At 35.5% G+C, this 21,587-nt stretch overlaps 1 protein-coding gene across 2 annotated transcripts in view; it reads left to right on the forward strand.

Annotated features, from left to right (window-relative positions):
• Positions 1-21,587, forward strand: part of atf6 (activating transcription factor 6) — a 43,173-nt gene that overhangs the window by 9,943 nt on the left and 11,643 nt on the right. The window contains exons 8-14 of one of the 2 annotated variants that reach the window (XM_082146968.1): positions 11,377-11,562; positions 12,283-12,374; positions 12,626-12,766; positions 15,448-15,558; positions 17,029-17,128; positions 19,288-19,358; positions 20,620-20,731. In XM_082146968.1, coding sequence (XP_082003094.1) covers positions 11,377-11,562; positions 12,283-12,374; positions 12,626-12,766; positions 15,448-15,558; positions 17,029-17,128; positions 19,288-19,358; positions 20,620-20,731 — 813 coding nt within the window. The remainder of the gene's footprint in view (positions 1-11,376; positions 11,563-12,282; positions 12,375-12,625; positions 12,767-15,447; positions 15,559-17,028; positions 17,129-19,287; positions 19,359-20,619; positions 20,732-21,587) is intronic. The other variant, XM_082146969.1, reaches the window with a different exon arrangement.

The following is a 21,587-nucleotide window of genomic DNA, read 5'->3' on the forward strand; positions in this document are numbered from 1 at the left end:
GATATGTACCGAATACAAATAAATAATGCTCAACTGAGACATTCACATTGTTGAAAACAAATAACCACATTCCTAGCATTAGGATCCTTTGGAAGGTAATGTTGTTTTTAGTCCAGTGAGTGATCCTGTGCTCTTCTCTCCTCATCATCTCACTAACACGCCAGTGGGTGGGACCAAAGTTGCAATGATGAAGTAGGCGTTGATTTTCTTCTGCAGAGGCGGTCTTTCACCTATAGGCACATATCACAACGAGTCATTCGCTGGGCTTGGTTACAATAAAAGCTGTTTTTGGACTAACAAGGAAGTTTTCATTTCTGAAACTTATAGGATGTTCTTACAGTATGATGACCTCTTATATGTTTCGAGCTCAATGAAAATTATTTCTCAGTTCATGACCCCTTTAAATTAAGTGTAATCTCTGTATTCATTCAGACAATATTGTTTCAGTATAGTTTCAATATAGTTACTGTCTCTGTTTTTTACACTAAGTTAAAAAGTCTAATGCTCAACAAGACTGCATTTATTTGATCAAAAATACAGTAAAAACAACATTATGAAATAGTACAATTTAAAATAAGTTTCAGCAGTCTCCAGTGATTCTTTAAAAAGCATTCTAATATGCTGATTTGGTGCTCAAGAATTTTTTTTTTTATTATATTCATTATGTATTTTTTTTGGAAACTGTGATACATGTTTTATAGATTCTATTATGAGTAAAGTTGAAAAGAGCAGCATTTATTTGAAGTAGACAATTTTTATAATATTATAAACTTTTGAATGGTAGTCTATTTAAGCCTTTCACTGTAAAAAATTCCTCAGACTTTCCAAGAATTATAAGTGGAAAGGACATTTGTGCTATTGTAACAGTAACGTATAATTGTGATAAAATATTATCCTTCTTTAGACGTTTAATGTGCTGATGTGTGTAATTTCAGTATGGAAGAAACCCAGTAATAGCACTGAATCTCAGTAATGGTTAGTACTGCATCAGTCTCTAATTCTAGTGTATTTGCTCAGGGACTTATAGCTGCTGTGTGTTATTTCCTGTCCCAAAACTTTATATTGATTGACTTTCTCAAAAAAAGAAAGAAAGTGTGGCTGTGCAGCATTTTCCACATTGCTCTGTTTGTTTGAGTGTCTCGACATGGCAACACTGGCTCAACCAATAGCATGTGTTTGGGGTGGGATTTCCTGTTTTGGAAACCTGTTTGCTCATAATCTTAGTTTAATAGTGCTAGTCATGTAGAAATTACACGCTGTTACTTTAAATATGGAGAACAAGAAAGGGAGAAAGGGAACCTGAATGACCAAGGATCTGGTATTTACTCATCAAATGGTTCCCTAAACAAAAGCATGTGTTCTCCCAGATGTGCTGTCCTGACATCAGCGAAAAACCCTACCCAGATGTGAGAAATTAGGCTGTTTATAGTTGAGCGAAGAGGAGAAGGTGTTATGGTAGAAACAGGAGAGAGACTCATTGGTGAGAAGAGCCCAGATTTCTAAAGGGATTAATAATGGTGGTGAAAGAGTGTCATTTTTGAATGTTTCTTCACAAAAATAATTTGAGATCAAGCAATAATTGTCAGATCCCCTACTCTGCCATTCAAAAGTTTGGAATTGGTAAGATTTTTGTTTTTAAAACAAGTCTCTTCTGCTCACCAAGGCTGCATATATTTACTTGAAACTATAAAATAGTAATATTGTGAAATATTATTACAAATTAAAAGAACTGTTTTCTATTTGAATACATTTATTTTATTTTATTCCTGGTATGGCAAAGCTGAATCTTCAGCATCATTACTCCAGTCTTCAGTGTCACATGATTCTGAAAACGGGTGTGCTGCTTAACATCTTTGTGGAAATGATGATACTTTTTTTCAGGATTCTTTGATGAATATAAAGTTCAATGAACAGCGTTTATTTTCATTTATTACATTTATTTACTAAATATATTAAAGCAGTTATTAAATAGAAATCTTTTGCAACATTAAATGTTTTATCTGCCAATTTTGATCAATTTAATGCATCCTTGATGAATAAAAGTGTTAATTTCTCTCTCTTTTAAAATTTTACCACAAATTTTTGAATGTTATCATTGTTTACACAAAAATGTTAAACAGCAAAAACTGTTTTTAAAATTGAGAACAATAAATAAGAATTTTTTCTTGAGCAGCAAATCAGCATATTAGAATGATTTCTGAAGGATCATGTGACACTGAAGACTGGAGTAATGATGCTGGAAATTCAGCTTTGCCATAACGGGAATAACTTTAATGTGAAAATATATTAAAATAGAAAGCAGTTATTTTGTAATAATATTTCACAATATTTCTGTTTTTACTTTTTTGGGGGGGTCAAAAAGACTTTTCAAAAACTTTTTAAGAAACCTTTCTTCTCCGAAAGCATTTGAACGGCAGTGTATATCTTGTGTCCGAAAATGTGTATTTTATTTTACAGGATATTGTCATTCTGATAAGAATGATCCGTTGTAATAACAATTACCAAAAAAAATATTTTTGTTTTGTAAGAGTATGGCTCTCAGAGTCAACTATTAGTCCCAGTGTTCTTAGCAACCAACCAACAGTGAGCTCATGCTCTCGTTATTTTCCATTAAAGTATTTGTTCCGACATACAGATTCTACTGACCTCAGATTAATTAAATAGAGTTCAGCATTAGTCTCAAATTTCTGTGCATTTAGTGCTGCCTTTTCCATATTGGGTGTTGTTACAGCTTTCGCTCTAAGCTCTTTTCAATTTCCAAGTTCTCTGGAAAAAAAAACCCCCAAACAAACAGCAGAGCACCTGTGTTCATTAGTTTGATTCATGTGTAGGTTGAGTGGCATTGATTGGGAGAGAACATAGAGACAAATTGACTTCCATAGAAATACTGATAGACACAGGCTCTGTAGTAAATATTGCTGGGTAATGTCAGAAATTGCTGTTTAACAGCAGAATTCTTAACAATATATGTGCAAAGTCACAGTCAGCCAGATAAAACCCTTCTCAAATGTTTTAATTAAAAAAAAAAACTATCAACAGGTATGTTCATATTCATCTAGTTCTTACGTGATGTTCCATCATGTAAAAATATATTATTTGACATGGCATATACTAAATTTAGTTGACGAATATAATGCTTCAGTTGGTGGCTGTCTAAAATGACCATTTTTATTTTAACAAACCAAATATTTGAAAACTGAGCTCATGAAATATGAGTATACTAAGGTTATTAACTATTTTAAAGACATTACTTGACTTGTACTTTTTACTTTGTGTATTAGCTTCTTATATATTAAGTTGACATTTTTAAGACAGTTTAAGAAGATATTAAATAATGTACAGTATATCGTGTTATTAGTAGAGTATTTTTGTCAACAGTATGTTTTAGTTAAGTTTAAATCTCCAAATGATGCTTCTCATATATCCTCATTGTCAATGATTCGTCTTCATTATCATTGTGATAGTTCATTGTCCAAGAGCCTTCGCCACCATTAATGATGGCCCAGGGGTCAAATTAATAAATTATGAATTTATTAGGGCAATATAATGATGTAAATATAGTGCAATATTTACATTGCAATAAGTATGCATCATTCAGAGGCACCGTGAAGACATATGAGAGGAATTTTTTTTATAATATATCACCACATAACATTGCAGCTGTCTTCTCCAAATCACCAGGATATCCAATCCATCCATAGCTAATTGTATTGCGTGCACCGAAGCATTATTTAGGACATGCAGTTAAAAATGCAATGTGGTGTTGCACAGTTGTTGTGAATGAGCGTTCACCGCTCTCATGTTGCTCAGCTGAATGGACCATGTACTGTATACAGAGTTCATGTGTCTTAAACCCACGTAGTGCAGCGCCATGTGAGTTCTGTTTCCTACTGTGTTAAAATAAGATGCGTTGAGTGAGATCCATATTTTGTGATTTTATAGTAGATTAGTATCAGCTGTGCAGCAGCCCCCATGAATGTGCATTTCTTTCCCATCTACACGCTTGTTGTAGTTCATGGTTTTTGTGATTTTATAGACACTGTTGAATGTATTCAGTTCACACAAGCTGTCATTTAGACTCGGTCGTGAATGTCTGGGCCGAAAGAGAAGAAAAACAAGTTGACACATTTATAGCAACAGTTATTGTCTCCATATGCACCAGTGGTTTCCTTGTAAAATCCACATCATCTTTGCATGTTGCAATTCTGCAGGTTTCAGATTTTATTATACTCTTGAATTATAAATCGCCTTATGTAATTTTAGAAATATCAAATTCTTCAAAATATATTCCAAATGTAGACTTGTATGCTGTGTTTGAAGGTCATGAATTGGCTTTAAAGTCTAAAGAATATCTAATGTCTTTAGTATGTAAGCAATGACTCCGCTAGATGGATCTGACAATAAGTGGAATATGATGAAAGACTCGCCTCTGTAGCCTCAACGTCTGTTGGCTTACAGAAAAAAAAACTTTTTAGCTGAGCGCAGCCACATGTTCACTCTCTCTCCTGCTTCTGTTTTTGTCCTTTATTCTAAGCTCCGGATTCTTGGTTGGGGTGTTATACTCCTACGTGGCAAACACACACATGATCATGCTCTCTGCTGCATAGAGAAAGGGAAGATTGGGGTGATGCCTTAATGCATTTTAAACACATTATGCAACAGGACTCAATAATGAGTATACATACACACACACATGTACTAGTGCTGTCAATCGATTTTTTATATATATATATGACAGTCTCTAGCCAGTCTCCAGACCTGAACCAAATAGAAAATCTTTGGAGGGAGCTGAAAGTCTGTATTGCCCAGCGACAGCCCTGAAACCTGAAGGATCTGGAGAAGGTCTGAATGGAGGAGTGGGCCAAAATCCCTGCTGCAGTGTGTGCAAACCTGGTCAAGAACTACAGGAAACGTATGATCTCTGTAATTGCCAACAAAGGTTTCTGTACCAAATATTAAGTTCTGCTTTTCTGATGTATCAAATACTTATGTCATGCAATAAAATGCAAATTAATTACTTAAAAATCATACAATGTGATTTTCTGGAATTTTGTTTTAGATTCCGTCACTCACAGTTGAAGAGTACTTATGATAAAAATTACAGACTTTTACATGCTTAGTAAGTGGGAAAACCTGCTAAATCAGCAGTGTTTCAAATACTTGTTCTCCCCACTGTATATATGGCTGCCGTCGCATCATCCAGGTGGATGCTGCACATTGGTGGTGCTTGAGGAGATTCTCCCTTTCATGTAAAGCGCTTTGAGTACCTAGAAAAGCGCTATATAAATGTAACGAATTATTATATATATATATATATATATATATATATATATATATAAAAAATCTAAAACAAAAATCCAGAAAATCACATTGTATGATTTAAGTAATTAATTTGCATTTTATTGCATGACATAAGTATTTGATACATCAGAAAAGCAGAACTTAATATTTGATTTTCTGGATTTAGATTCCGTCTCTCACAGTTGAAGTGTACCTATGATAAAAATTACAGACCTCTACATGCTTTGTAAGTAGAAAAACCTGTAGAAAAAAAAGTACACAGACACAGACAGACAGAGCTGGTCAGAATTGACAGTGTGTTCATGTTTGCTGTATGTGACAAAAAATGTTTCAGCCTAAAAAACATGTGACATCGCTTAGAGCACCTTTAAGCCCTATTGCATGTTATATATAATGTCCGTCGTGTCATATTTTGTCATCTATATTAAAGGAGAACTTGGTAACTTTTTTAACTTAATAAAACTGTCTAGAAATCATTTGGATGGTTAAACAACCTGTTCTGGTGATATTGGTGACTTTCCCCGCTCCCCCCAGCGTTCCCAGGCGGAAAACCAACCTTGCAACTTGCGCACTGCCGTCCCGGCAAAGTGAAATTGGAAGTCTCGTGAGAAGCGAGAACTAGAACGAGAACGAGCGCGAAACACAAATTGCTTTACGGCAATTCGACATAAACACACACGCATGTATGATGTATTACCAGATTACCCACCTCGGTAGACATAGCTCCACGCGATACAGTTGGCTTGCTCCGATCAAAACAAACGCACATGAGCAGCGGTAGAGAGGGGGAGGAGGCCGCCGCAAGTGAGTTTTTTACGACTGTGTTGTGAAATATACGCCCCCCCACAGCTGTAGGGGGAGCTCGTGGGGAAAACATGCGACAACAAAAGGGAAAATCAGCGAAGAAGTGACTAGAGTTCGCTAGAGTTACAGAGTTCTCCTTTAAAACATTTGATTTGTTTTTATTTTATTTTTAATAAAATATAAACAATTAATCATGTTTTTCACACTGATATGATTAATAGCTTAAATAATAACGCCATCACACCCTTGTTGTCACAGACCAGACATTTTGTAGAAATATTCGTTCACCATATTTGTGGCAGTGAATCTTTTTACTTGTCCTGTTTTGGTCAACGGGTTGTATCCCTCATTTTAAAGCAAACCGGTTTCATGGAATGCCAACAAATTAGTTTTAAGTTAAGAAGATAAAAAATAGGTCAGAGTTAGTCCTATGTTTATCTTTCCTATCTTTTTTTGCCAGCACTAATGTCATGATCATGCAGTGGTAAAATGTGATAGCCCATTGAAACTGTCACAGTCCATAGAGAGCCATTAAGAGTGTGTGTGTGTATTTTTAGAGTTTAGCACAGCTGTAGTTTAACTATGGCTGCTTGTGGTTTGGCCTCAGAGGAGGTTTTGGGTTGAGGGGGTTTAGAAGGAATTGCTGTGCAACAGTAAAACTGGCAGGTGGGGCAGGTGTCTTTGAGTGTGTTTTTGTGTGTGTGTTTATGTTTGGCTGCTTGAGAGTTATTGCGGCGTAGGATGTTTGAAACAGCTGAATGCTGATGACTGTGTAGAAGATTGGATGTAATGTTTTGTTATAGCAGTTTAAGATTAATGATCTTTGGCAAGTCAATCTGTGCAGCATTGAGAATATTTTAGTTCCCTGCCCCAGTAGACTGTAGGCTGAGACACTTTAAACTTTTCTTTATATGAATAGTCATGTTTTACACTATTAAGAAAACCAATATATCAGCCTGACTGATTAGTTAGCCAGTATTTGGCAATTTTATATTACTGACAAGTCTGCATGTCTGGGTGACGTGGGATAAAACCCCATAGATTTAGAGTGAAGAAGGGACCAGATTGTCATAGACTTAACTTAGTTTGTCACTTTAGTTAGTAACTACACTACTGTTGGAAAGATTCTCGTCTTGTCCACCAAGGCTTCATTAATTTGATCAAAAATACAGTAAAGACAGTAATATTGTGAAATATTATTACAATTTATTTTTAATTCATATTACAATAACTGGTTTCTATTTCTATGAATTCTATGAATTTTGTCTTCAGTGCCACATGATCCTTCAGAAATCATTCTATATGCTCAAGAAATATTTCTTTTTATTATCAATGTTGAAAACAGTTCTGTTGAAAACTGCTTAATAATTTTATATGATACATTATGCATCCCCCCCCCAGGATTCTTTGATAAATAGAGAGTTCAAAAGAACTACTTCTGTTTTAGTAGACTTGTTCTTAAGTCTATGAGTATTTAATGCAATTACATCAGAAGTAACTGTAATTAAATTACAGAAAAATTAAGAATAATGCCTTGCTTTAAATAATTTTAAAATATATTTTTCTCCTGAAAAAATAAAGTAATTAATTACTTGGTAATGAGTTACACCCAACACTTTCTACACCTTTAAAAAGAAAAATCACTCTTGATCAATTTAATGCATCCTTGCTGATTAAATGTATTAATTTCTTTTGAAAAAAATGGCATGGCAATTTTTTTTAATTTTTAAAAAAAATATAGTTAAAGGCTTTTGGTCATACCTAGGATATTCAGAACCACCAAAGGAGGGAGAGCATTTTCACATTTGGCTCCAAAACTCTGGAATAGTCTTCCTGATACTGTTCGTTGCTCAGACTCGCTCTCCCAGTTTAAAACTAGATTAAAGTCGCATCTCTTCAGCCAGGCATTCATATAATCCTACAGATCAAACTACAATCCGTCCTCTAGCTCATAAATGCCAGAGGAGAACTGGCCCCCGACTGAGCCTGGGTTCTCCCAAGGTTTTTTTTTCTCCATTAGGTCACCTGATGGAGTTTTAGGACACCATTAGGTCACTTGATGGAGTTTTTCGGTTCCTTGCCACTGTTGCCTTTGGCTTGCTCAGTTGGGGATATTTTGGGGATATTTAATTTAATTTTATCAATCAATAAATTCCTCTTGAAACAAACTTTGTTGTATTATTTAAATTTAATACTGTGAAGCTGCTTTGATACAATCTGTATTGTGAAAAGCGCTATACAAATAAACTTGACTTGACTTGACTTGACTATAGTTATATTGTAGTAAACTATACACTATCAATATAAGCATATTGGCCATTGACCACTTTGGGTAATCACAGTCTGCCTTGATTAAACTAGCAGTTATGTAGTATTGGAGAAGGGGTATGATCTAAGCAACTAGTAATTTTTGGTTACTGGATGATGGATCATCAGATCATAAGCCCCATCATCAGACTGTTGACCCCATAACAGTTATGCATTACCTGCTTTCTGCTAATAAATAGTTACATACCAGCCCACACATAAAAAGGATGAACTATTGTTATGGTGCTTTAAAAGTATTTTATACATATACATATACTACTGTGGCCACTGTGAACTAACGTTTTATGGAAAAGATATGTGAGAGGATTATATTAATTTTTTTATATTTTTGTTCCATGTAAAAATAACAGCGTATGGGTTTGGAACAACATGAGGGTGAGTTAAAAATGACACAATTTTCATTCTTGGGTAAATTGTATCTTTAATTATAGTTTTGGTTGTGGATGTCATCTAGAAACGGTTATTTCTCCAGAATACAGATTTTACAGAATGAGAATATATAGATATTTAGATATAGATGAGATCTAAACCATTCTTGTGAGATGGACAAAACAGGCATATATATATATATATATATATATATATATATATATATATATATATATATATATATATATATATATATATATATAATATTATTATTATTATTATTTATTTAACTTTTTTTTACTTTTTTTTTTACTTTTCTAAGCAGTAGTAGATTTTTTTTCTTTCTTTTTTTCTTTTTCTTTTTTCTCATGACACTCAGCATTATGAATAACTCACTTAAGCACATATTTTCTAAAGCAGATTCCTTAGGGCAAAATAAACTGTCATAGATCTCTGAAGGCGATGCCAAATAAAGCAGCTTTCAAACTCAGTAATTTAGCTCTCAGCAATCATCTTGTTAGAAAACTGCTGGATCAGCTTTGTGAATTTGAGTAATAACCATGAGCTAACAAATAAATTCAGTGAGAATGTGTCAGAGACAGGCTGATTTGGTTGGTTAGAAGATCCATTGGTTGGTGTTTTGAGCCTACTTGGCTCTGGTAGATTAGTTTGGTTGAGTCGTACTGTCATATTTGTAAATTTATCAAATGGCTGCCATCAATTTGAGTGTTGGGTGATAGACAGTTGGTTTGAATATACTGGGGTTTTGGTTAAATTACATAAGGGACTGAAATGTCATGAACATCTTTCATTGTTTCAGCACAAGTCTTCAGTAATGCTGAATTTTGGTGAGCTGTGCCAACATCCACCAATCCCTCCCCTCCCACCCGATTCGATCGCCATGGTGATGGCACCCCGTGCTCTTGTAACCAAACATGTTATTCATTCCCAGGCCCTGGCCGTGGCCCGGTTCCCGGTTTTAGGAGAGCTTTCTCATGAGATGGGAGCACAAACAGGCACATGGAGATCCAAGCAATTTAATCACCATGACTATTAGGCCATAGTCTTAAAATGGTCTGGCTGTGAGAACAGACCACCCCACCCTACCATTGGTCTCGGTTTCTCTTTAGTCTATTTCAGTAAAGTTCTTTTGTTCACCTTTGTCTTTCTCCTCTCTTTAGGGTGAGGTATGTTCTCAAACAATGTCTGCTGCAAGCATCTGACCCCTGAGTTTTGTCAGGACTGGGTGGTGGTTTGATTATGAACAGGCCCTGTTTATGTAAGCTTAATTAACTATGTTTAATTAGGTTGGAGTTTTAATCATATTCCAGAACATTGTTAAAGTGGAGCACACATAAATTCAGCACTTTGTTTAAAGCTTTAATTTAAGAATAAGGGCTCATTGTTATGTCTCTGCTGTTCATTTTTTGTTTATTTTGTCCAGTCATAAAAGTACAACTGCTATATATTTGAATGAAGAAAGCTCAAATGAAACTAAATCATGTATTTTAATAGCATTTCCAATCACAAATAAAATGTATACATTACAGTTCAAAATTTTGGGGTGGTGACACTTTTTTTCTTTCTTTTTTTTTTAATAAATGTTTTTGTCCCTTATGCTCACCAAGGCTGCATTTATTTGGTAAAAATAGTAATATTATGAGATTACAATTTTTTAAATAAATGTTTCAATATATTTTAAAATGTTATTTATTCCTGTGATGGCAACGCTGAATTTTCAGCATCATTACTCTGTCACGTGATCCTTTAGAAATCATTTGAATATGCTGATTTGATGCTCAAGAAACTTTTCATATTATTAACAATGTTGAAAAAAATGATGCTGTGTATTATTTTTGTGTAACCTGTGACATTGTTTTTTCAGGATTCTTTCAGCACTTTTTTAAAACAGAAATTATAAATGTCTTTACTGTTACATTTGATCCGTTTAATGTGTCCTTGTATTAAAAAAAAGTAAAGCATTACTTTTGAATTACTTTTCATTTCTTATAATTTTTCCTCTTCAATCTTCCACTTATAATTCCAACCTGTAATGAGCAACGGAAACAATCTCATGGCTTTGAATAGAAAATAGGACATTAGGTCTTTCTCTCTTTTCACATTCCTCTATACTGGACAGTATGCCAGATGGTCCTGTCTGCTATTATCTTTAGGTGTGTGTGTGTGTGTGTGTGTGTGTGTGTAGAGGGGACACAGACACAGATGGATTTCCAGCCATACGTAATTTGTCTTGATCAAAGGTGTAGCTAATGCAAAAATCTGAGATCCTAGCCGCAATCACTTTTCTAATTTTCTTGCACTATAAACAACCTTTAGTATGACTCAACCATGTCGCAAATGATCGTAATGATGCAATTTTCCTGCAGGACCTGTTAGGCTATAACTGGTACAAATAAATGAGACCAAGATCTAATTTGTGTGGCGGGGGGCAAGTTCAACCACAAAGTACCTTGACTGTGTGTCACAACCCATATTTTTGTGTGTCAAAAATACTAGTGTAATTACTAGTTTTGTTGAGCAATATTGACCTGATTTCTCTCTTTTTCCTTCCAGTCAAATGCGTCTCGGAGACAACAGCGCATGATAAAGAACAGAGAGTCTGCCTCTCTCTCCCGGAAGAAGAAAAAAGAGTATTTGCTGACGCTGGAGGCCCGTCTGAAGGTGGCGCTTTCTGAGAACGAGAAGCTAAAGAATGAAAACGGCACATTGAAAAGACAAGTGGAAGGCCTGATGAGTGAGGTGGGTGTCCATGCTTTCTACACTAGCATTCCAACATTTGAGTTCATTAAGATTTTTAAAATGCTTTTGATAGAAGTCTCTTATGCTCACCAAGGCTGCATTCATTTGATCAGTTTTCAAATATAATTTATTTCTATGATGGCAAAGCTTAATTTTCAGCATGTTATTCCAGTCTTTAGTGTCACATGATCTCTCAGAAACCATTCTAAAATGTTGTCTTGGTACTCAAGACATTTCTTATAACAGTTGAAAATCATTGTCCTGCTTAATGTTTTTGTGGAAATCAAGATAATACTTTTTTTTTTCAGAATGCATTGATGAATAGAATATTCAAAAGAACAGAATTAATTTGAAATAGTAATCTCTTGTAACATTATATATAGTATTATATATATATATATATATGAAGAATTTAAATTGAATTGGGGTGTGCTGTTGCTCTAAAATGTGTTAGTGTCTCTTCTCACGAGAGTGAAGGGGCATGTCTAGTGTAAAATCATGAACCTGAATCTCCATTTCTTCCACTCCAGATAGGGGTTAAATATGATTTTTATTTTTTTTATTTCTTATACATATTTTTATTTCATATGTATGTGCTGTGATTGTTATGATTATTTGAATTGCTTTTCTGTAAAGCACTTTGAATTACCATTGTGTATGAAATGTGCTATATAAATAAAGTTGCCTTGCCTAATACTTTATCATTATTCATCTCTTAAGAACTCTGTGCTAAAAGCAACAGCTCCAAAACGGAGGGCTGTCTGTCTTATGGCAGTTCTGGTCTTCTTGGTCTTCAACTTGGGTCCAATGAGGTAAATAATTTTAATGAATCATACCATTTCAGTATTTTAATTTGTTACAGTTTGCACTTTCAGATTGGTAAATGAATAAATCTGTGTCGTTTTGAAATTTGTAGAAGGAAGTACTTGGTGGCATAAGAAAAACTTGGTGGTCCCATGGAAATATTTCCATATGTAACTCTTCTGAAGGAACCAGTAGGAATGTGTTATATAAAGGTTTTTAATATCCTGACTTGTTTTATTTCCTTTTGTGTCCCACCAAGTCTGCTTGGAGGATACAGAGGGTCTACGTTTCCTGCTGCCCCTGCGTTCAATGGCAGACACCTGCTGGGCTTTTCCCCTGAGTCAGAGAGAATCCTCGATTCAGACAGGCCTCAGACTGATACATTTAACCCTGTGAACAGGTAATACTATTCTGTAGTCTTCTACAGTTGCATGAACACATAGTCATGCTCAGTCCTCTGTGTGGGACCGGAAACACCAGAGACCCTTTCCTGCCAAAGCTTGTAGAGTCCATTTTTGTTTTACAAAACGTCAGCACAGGTGTTGAGTGACTCTGACCAAATGCCTGCATAAGAGAACAAGACTCTGTTCTCACATCTGCCCCCCACACACATTTTCATACTGAAACTGGGCAGCTAGCTAAGTTTGTTATTTTATCTACCCAGGATGATGTTTTGAAAGGCAATACTGGCTTCTCATGTCCAAATAAATTGCTTCAAAAACATGAAACTCAGAAGACTTCAAATACCCCCACATGAAAAGACAGATATTTGAAGACATGATTACTTTGAAAACCTCTCTCTATGTTTTCCCAAAGACATTCATCAAGCAGGTCTATTGAATTTTGAGTTACTTCACTCCCAGGGGTCATGTTTCAAACTTCCTGGGGCCTGAGTTAGACAAGATCACCGGCTTTAGTAAGACTCTTACGTTTTTTTTGTTTTGTTTTTTTTTGGCCAAAACAGGTGGTGTTCCACAAGGCTCAATTTTAGGTCCGTTTTTATTTCACTGCCTCCTCATTTACTCTCTGGCGTTTCCATTTCTGCTGTTTTTTCCACTAACAGCCATTCCTACTCTTGACTAAAGTTTTCTTATCCAGCTCAAACTGTGTAATAGGTTCTTTGAAAGGCATCGTAGGGTTGGATTGTTTGAGCTGGTTAGTTTTTTGGCTATCCGGGGAGCAAAGCAAGAAATGAAATGATTTAATTTAGCACTGGAGAAAGGATATAGATTGAGATCCAGATGTTGTTTTTCTATAGGGAGTTAATTTACCCCTGCACGAATTTAGAAATCTCTTTTGAAATCTCCAGTTTATAGAATATTTCCACAGATCTCGTAGCTCTTGCTCCTGTATTTGACATTTCTAAAGGGTTTATCCACAACTTTCTGCCTGCTTCCCAGTCTGAGTTAGGATCTGCCCAGAGATTGTGTTTCTAATAGTTCAGGGTTTGTAAAGCATTTTTATTGTTGAGTGTTAAATATATCAAGAAGTTTAGTCTGCTTTCTTAATTTCTTTCTTTTTTTTAATCTAAGCCCACAGTAATCCAGACCTCCCACTCACTGGGTCTCATTCATGAAACATTCGTAAATATACGAGTAAATATGTGAGTGATTTGTGCATAAAGAGACATTCCTGAAAATTCTTCTCCTGATTCACAAATACTTCGTAAACGTCAGATTTGATAGTGAAATGTGTGTGTGGGTTAATGAATTCCAATCAGTCATAAATGGGACGCGCGCGTGCACGCTCATTCTCAATTACCATAAATCCCATTAAATCCCATCCATTAAAACCGACTGACAACTATATATGGGCATCATATTATGACACGAAATGAAGGATTTCAACATGTCTTCTCAAAAGCGAATGAAGAAGAGAAATTTCTCAGATGCAGAAATTGATTGTTTTATTATCAGAAGTTCATTCAAAACGCCACATTTTATTTTCAAGCGTACATAGTGGCGTATATCAGGTCCTAAAAAAAGGATTTTTTAGATAATAATGCTTTTACCTAAATGCTTTAGGTAAAAATGCTTGGTAGCATATTACAGATGCAGTTAATGGAGTTTCATCTGTTAATCGAACAGTCCCAGAAGTGAAAAGAAAATGGTTCGACATGAAGCTTGACTGCAACACTTGTGACTTGCGGAAAAAATAAATAAATGAATAAACAGCTTGAATATAAAAATAAATAAAAAAATAAAAGACTTGCGGACTTGTGTTCCGTTTGCAGATGCTATTACTAGCTCTCGTAATAAAAGTAAAAAGAAAAACCTTATGTAATTACTATATATAATATTTTTTTCAAAATGCTGTGTAAATATGTACCCGATTAAGCTGATTAAAATGCAGCCTTATTAATGAGCAAAACGTTCGGATGTTAAACGCACTATTTACGCGTGGCTGGGAGCAGGTGTAGGTTTCTTTCGTACCAACTAACATTTGGAAAATACGAACATTTTAATGAATCCGAAAATTTACGCCAGAACCACTTTACACACGATTTACACAAAAATTCGTTCTGCTCGTGTTTCATGAATGAGACCCACTATTTCTACTGTGAGATGAGCTTCTCTATGTCAGCAAAGATTGCTTCCCAGAGCTTCACCGTCACTCATCCACAGCCCGAAGTGTGTGACATGTTTCAGAGGCCACATTTTCCTGATTTTTTGGAGCTATTGCGTTAAGCTGTAAATGTCTACACCAGTTTCTTGCAGGGAGATGGTTTAGGATTTTGTTGTTCATGATGTCTTGGATTTATTTTAAGTACAGGTTCACTGTACCTGTGCTAAACATGAACTTGGCATTAATTGTTGGCAGTGTTCATTTATAGCTTTTAGAGATGCTCTCTTTTCCCGTAGACAAGATAAGAAAGAACCATCTTGGCTTGCACACTTGCACATGGTATTCTTTCAGATGTTAAGCCAGTACCAAGAGATGATTAAAACAAGAGCCTTATAAAATTTCGTACATTGTTTTGGAATTAAAACGTCCTTATAAAGACTCTAAACCCCCTTCTCCATTCTTTCCTTGTTACACTTTCCTGTCTTTAATGTTGTTTTTTCTCTCTCTTTCTCATAGGTTGGAGGATGTGCTATCAGAGCAGAAGGCTCTGGTGGTGGTCAAGGATCCTCTGTATTTCAGAACTGCACCACCCTGCCAGCCACCCGTCAACAGGACCAAGTGCATAAAGTCAGTACTGAGCTTGTTTAAAATCAATGTTGACATTACCCCACCCTCTTTCATATTCAAATGCTGTTTTATTATAAATGTAATAGTGTTAGTAGTATCTGGCAGTTCTGGGACAAGCCAGTTCTCTTAAAATTTTGAGTACAGAGCAACTGGTCCGCAGTATCCTAAATTTGCCCGTCTGATCTGAACCGAGAAGCACTTTTTATTACAATAGCCCTAAACAACAGCCCTGGTACATAATCTTCTGAGCTCTGTTGTTATGACAGTAAAAGATAATTGTAGCTTTCGTAAAAATAATCTTTCGATCTGTGCTCCAACAGCTGTTAGACCAGCTTTTTAAAAAATTGATAGTTCCAGTCCTTTATTTTACAATGGATTCAAATTTGGCTCAACCTCATAATCCCCTCAACGCACTCATTACATCAGTATTACTGCAGCAATGCTTTCAATTAAAATTTTTTATTAATAAATGATCATTTTTTTGGCTGTTTTTTATATATACAGTATACAGTATATATAGTAATCATTTTTCAATGAATATATAAAAAAAAATATGGTGGTTTTATGGCCCCAATATACTTTAAGAGATATCGAAGAACAAACTGGTGTGATGTCTTTTTTAACAAAATCAGGCCAAAATAAAGTTTGTTGTTCATTTTGGGAGTTTGAAACAGCTTGCCTCTGGCTGGTAAACACTTTCGAACTACCATTTGTCTGTGGCGAGTACGTAATGGGTAGGTGTGACTCTGAGGCTCTGCTTTTGATGTTGTCCGGTTCATTTCTTCTGTTTATTCAGTCGAGGTCAGACGCCTACAAGTAAAAACATGAATACACTGGAGAGCCGATTTATAGTAGAAATTGAAGTTTTAATTCTAATTGAAAGAGACACAGAATTTTTTTTGTTTAATACTGAAAAACTGCTTGCTTTTAAACAATCTATTGTATAAATTGGTTTATAAATAAATGTGACAGGACTTTACTGGAGTGCAGAGCTAGTACAAACATATCCACATCGCTATGAACAGATGCTTCTTAACTATTGTTTTCTCACCACTGTCATTTTTGTTGTGCTTTTTATTTATTAAAAGGAAAGATATTCAAAGAACATACTCATCTTAACGCTGCTCTCAGCAGTGTGGCTAACAGTATTCTGCTGGCCATGCATTTCAAATTTCTTTTTATCCCTAAGCGATGAAAAAAAGAACTTTGCTGTGAGTATATCGGGGCATTTAGAACTGCTAATGTAAAACTTATAGCTTTAATAAGCACCTCAGAGTCAAACATTTTTTATTCTTCTCTGTATTCTCTTTTCTTATATCATGTAGCTTGGTTGCCATTTCAAATCCGATGTCCAGCCATTCATCAAAAATTAAGTCCACAAAGATAAATTCTTGTTGACCATATGTTTTTTTTATGCAAAACCACTCTGTTTTAAAATTGAGATGATGTTTCTATTCTGCATAACTATAGGATAGCGCATGAGCTGAGAGGCTGGGTACATCGTCATGAGGTTGAGAGGACCAAAACCCGCCGCTTGAGCAACACTCAACACAGAGGCAGAACCATCCCGGTATGAACTAACAACACTTTTCCTCTTTTAAGCCTCCAATTGTCTTTCTACATTTATTTTATTCTTTATGTTTTGCTGTCTTTCTGATATTGTTAAAAATCTGTTCTAAAGATTGGATTTGAAATCCAAATCAGATTTGTGTGAACAAAGCCAGAGAGAGACACCTAAGGGCCTTGACATTGTCCAGTTGTAGTCATTGAAGAGTCTTGTTTCTTTCTCTTTGACCTTCAGCATGACATCTGTATTGGTGCGACTCAAGTGCAGACTCTTTGTTGCATACCTCCAACCCGGATACAGGCAGCTGAGAACCACCAGGATATAACACTGTTTATTTTCTTTAAATAGATCTTTCTAAATGTTTACATTAGGGATGAGACCCCTTTCTTTGCTCTCTCTCTCCTCTCATACTGCTTGTCTCTTTCATTCCTTTTTAACCCACTTTTAGTATAATCCAGTAGTCTTGGGAAAGTAAACACCCCCCTACCCCAATCTGCTCAGACAATCTGACTAATTTCCTTTTTTTCCTTTACAGTCTCTGCCACACTAAGTCTGATTCGCTTCAAAACCTCTGTCTGTAGCTTGATTTGAATGCGTGTAAAAACCCTTGCTGTTCTGTTTAAGCTTTAAAATCCCTATATGCAGTTTACAGTTTCCACAATTCATATAATAAATTAATGTTAATATTTCACTACTATTAAAAAATTTGGGGTCAGATGTCTTTTGTAACATTTATAATTGTCTTTACTGTTGCTTTTGATTAATTTAATGTGTCCTTGCTGAATAAAAGTATAAATTTTTTTACAAAAAACGTACTAACCCCAAACTTTTGAATGGTAGTGTATACCTTTCAAAACACATTACTATTTAATACACTGAAGCAGCATACATGTATTAACACTGAAATCAAAATGGTGGGAAAATATGTACTGCTTGTCTGTTGTGCAGGGGACAAAATATGGCAACAAATTATGGCTACCAGCTTAGTCACAAAGAATTGTCTTGAAATGCATACACACATTTTACATTTACTTTATTTGATAGTCATACAACATATTGACTCCTGAAATGGTTATACCACAGCCACAAATCAATGACAAAAAATCAGAGATTATAAGCCCCAGGATTGTGTAGCCTAAAGGTTCGAAGAACCAGGCTGGAAGCTAAAAAGGTTATTGGTTCAAATAATGGACCGTATTCTGTGGCATAACATCGCATAAATGTTCAAGAAACATATTTTACCATCTTTGGTAGCAGAATCTCTACTCAAATCTGTACTGAAATAATTGTACATGAATAGTCCTGTGGCAAAAAAGCTTCACAATTCTAGTTCCAGAAACCTTCCCTTGAGCCTGATTTTGGCTTAATGTGAATCTGTACGGTTTATACACCGTACAGGCAGAATTAATCAGAATGTACTTGTTTGCTTTAGTTCCTTATCATTTATTTTTTCAGATAACTAATAGTGAGAGCAGTTGGATGGAAAGCTTGTTATGATTTAGAGAAGCATAGTGTGGAGCAGGTTGATTGTTTGAAAGGCTGTCCTGTGTTCGAAGGGTCTGCCTTATGTGTGGAAACTGCCCTGACAGACACAAACACACACATATATTCACTGATAACCATTTTCCACTTATAGGTTCCCATCGCCCAATCTGAAGTCATTCCAATGCGTTTCCACTACATTTAAAGGCCTTCTGGCCCAGAAAAACTGGTGGTCTTAAACAGGAACCGCTAACGCCAGAGAAATAATTTCCTCACCACCAACAACAACAACTCTAAACAAATCTAGTTCGCTCCCATTATAATCACAAAGCTGTGTACTCCGGTACTGCCAGTTGCAGCCATGTTTGCTTTCCGTCACCAGGACTGAAGCACTAAGTAAATACTGTCATGCAGAGTGCTGAGAGGTTGGGTGATTGCAGATGGATGGGTATACTGACAAATGGCTATTTCCCAGACTCTGTGTACTGTCGACACAGAGCAAAGAACTAAACAAAGTGTGAGAGAGATGCACTTTATCAGCCTAACACTCGATGACAGGAGCTTAAGCATAGAGATGTTAAAGCACGTACAGTGACACACATGGGAATGTGCTTGTGCTCATATTAATTTTGTATAATTTGGTAACAGAAAGTGACATTTTTCTTTTCTTTGTCCGACAGAAAGCAGCAGATAAACGGGCTGAGGTACCACAGATAATGACACAGATCCAGTACACGGATTCCTCTGAAAAGTAAGTTTCACTAGATTTGTGAGGAAGTTCCTGCAACATCAAACTGCATATTCGTATATCAGCATATTTGTCGTCATGGTCTGTGTATGAGAGTCAGTCATCAGTTCTCGGTTCTGCAGTGTTGTGCCAATGCTGTACAGGCTTTTTAATGGGGTATTTGCTTATGTGAGCAAAACAGTAAAAAACAGTCCCTTTATTTGTAATGTAAACTTTGTACAAATGTTGTAATGTTTACTAATGTGTATTCGGAGAAATGGTCTGAGGACAATTTTAATTTATGTATTACAAGACAAGTTTGACGCCCAATTCGTCATCTGCCAAAGTAGGTGGTAGATTTGGCAAAAATTTGGAGTGTGTAGAGGTGCGGAATTCTGGAATTTCTAAGAATTTTTTTTTTTTTAAAGCTGTCATCAAATCCAGTATTAAAGCCTGAGGGAAATTTTTCAAACAATGCCATATATAATAAAAATTTTTATCTTTTTGTGCACAATCATCTACATGTTATTCAAGAAAACATTATTTGTCCGTAATCTTTCATGAAGTTATAATACCTCTGTAATAACCAACAGACGAATTGCAATATAAGCGTCGTTTTAGGCTGTTCTTGCAGGCCATTCAGCCTTTAATATAATTTTTTTTATGAGATGCTCTCAGTCTCAAGGGTGAAATTGACCCTCAGCTGTCATGTCCCAATCACAAAGCCACCTCACAAGTGGATGCTGGTGTGTTTTAAGAGGGGAGTAGACCTCCAATTCAAACTCAGTTTTGTAACTCTTCTCTTGAATATTTTTACATCTTAAAGAGGTATCTGCCTACATACCATTTTTTTTTTTTGTGTGTGTTTTTGGTTGGCTCACTTGCTCTCCCTCAGGGTAAATCATATTTTTGACTGCTATAGTTTGGCTGACCTCAGCAGTACATTGGGCCAAAAATCAGCATGGCTGACATTCCATTGCATCACACTGACAACAGGGGAAAGGCCACATTCACACAGGAAAGAAAGTGTTTTATCAAGAGATTTGTGAGAATTAGATTAGATAATTAGTATTTTTATTATAACATATGCAAAGTAAACCAGATACAGCTGGAACCTTTTGATATGGAATTATTTCTATAAATATATATGTGTATATATATAATTATAATAAAAATTCCCTCTTCAATACAAGTCAAAGGTTTTACCTGCAGGAAACATCATAACTTGCACATGCTGTTCTTATCCGTGATAAAATGTAAATCAGTGTTTGTATCCTGTATGTAGTGTTCCCAGCAGCGAGCTGCAGGTGTATTACGCCCCTCGCCGCACCTACAATGACTTCTTTGATGAACTCAACAGAAGAGGGGACACATTCTACGTGATCTCTTTTCGCCGGGTAAGTTGATCTGTCTTTTCATCTGTCTATCTGCTTTCTATCGGCCTGTGGCCACACATTGATTTTAGAGCCCACACAGCATCATAAGGGGACACTTGAGATGGTTCCATCACAATAGAGCACATGGCCTGTCAGAGAATCTTCTAGCATGTGTTAAATCTTGGGAGGTCTTTATAAACTCCTGTTTTTACAGTTTGTAAACTATCGTTCTTGTTTGAAATAAAACACACAGTGGGTCTTGTATTGCCACCTTGATTTTTAAAGATATACAAGGCAGTAAACTAATCTGTTTAAAACAATTTTTATTTATTTAAATTAAATTAGATTATATCACACTAATTATGCTGTACAAAATGTAAAAAGTTTTTGGTCAATAAGATTTAAAGAAATGAATACTTTTATTCAACAAGGATGCATTAAATTGATCAAAAGAGACCGCAAGGACATTTATAATGTTACAAAAGATTTCTATTTCAAATAAGCTTTCTATTCATCAAAGTATCCAGAAAAATTATTTGATGTCAGATGACATGCATCATAGAACAATTACTCATTGGATTTGCCAAGTTTGTGAGATTCATGGCTTAGTGGCATAATTATCAGAATCTATTCAAGAGGTTTGTTTGAGGCTGTTTGGATCAACCAAGCAAGACTCTGTCCTTTGTGTGGTCGTTGCAACATTTCATGGACACATGCTAAAAACATTTTGCTGCATATTGTTGTTTATTATAGTGATTTTCCGATTCAGATACCCCCCCCCCCCAATAATGTCACTTATTAATGCACATTTATATTTTTTATTTTAGCTAACAAATATTTTTTTGGCAGCTACTTCCAGCTTTGTAAAAGTGGGGAA

The sequence above is a fragment of the Leuciscus leuciscus genome (assembly GCF_965113295.1).
Source record: "Leuciscus leuciscus genome assembly, chromosome: 19".
NCBI classification, from domain to species: Eukaryota; Metazoa; Chordata; class Actinopteri; order Cypriniformes; family Leuciscidae; genus Leuciscus; species Leuciscus leuciscus.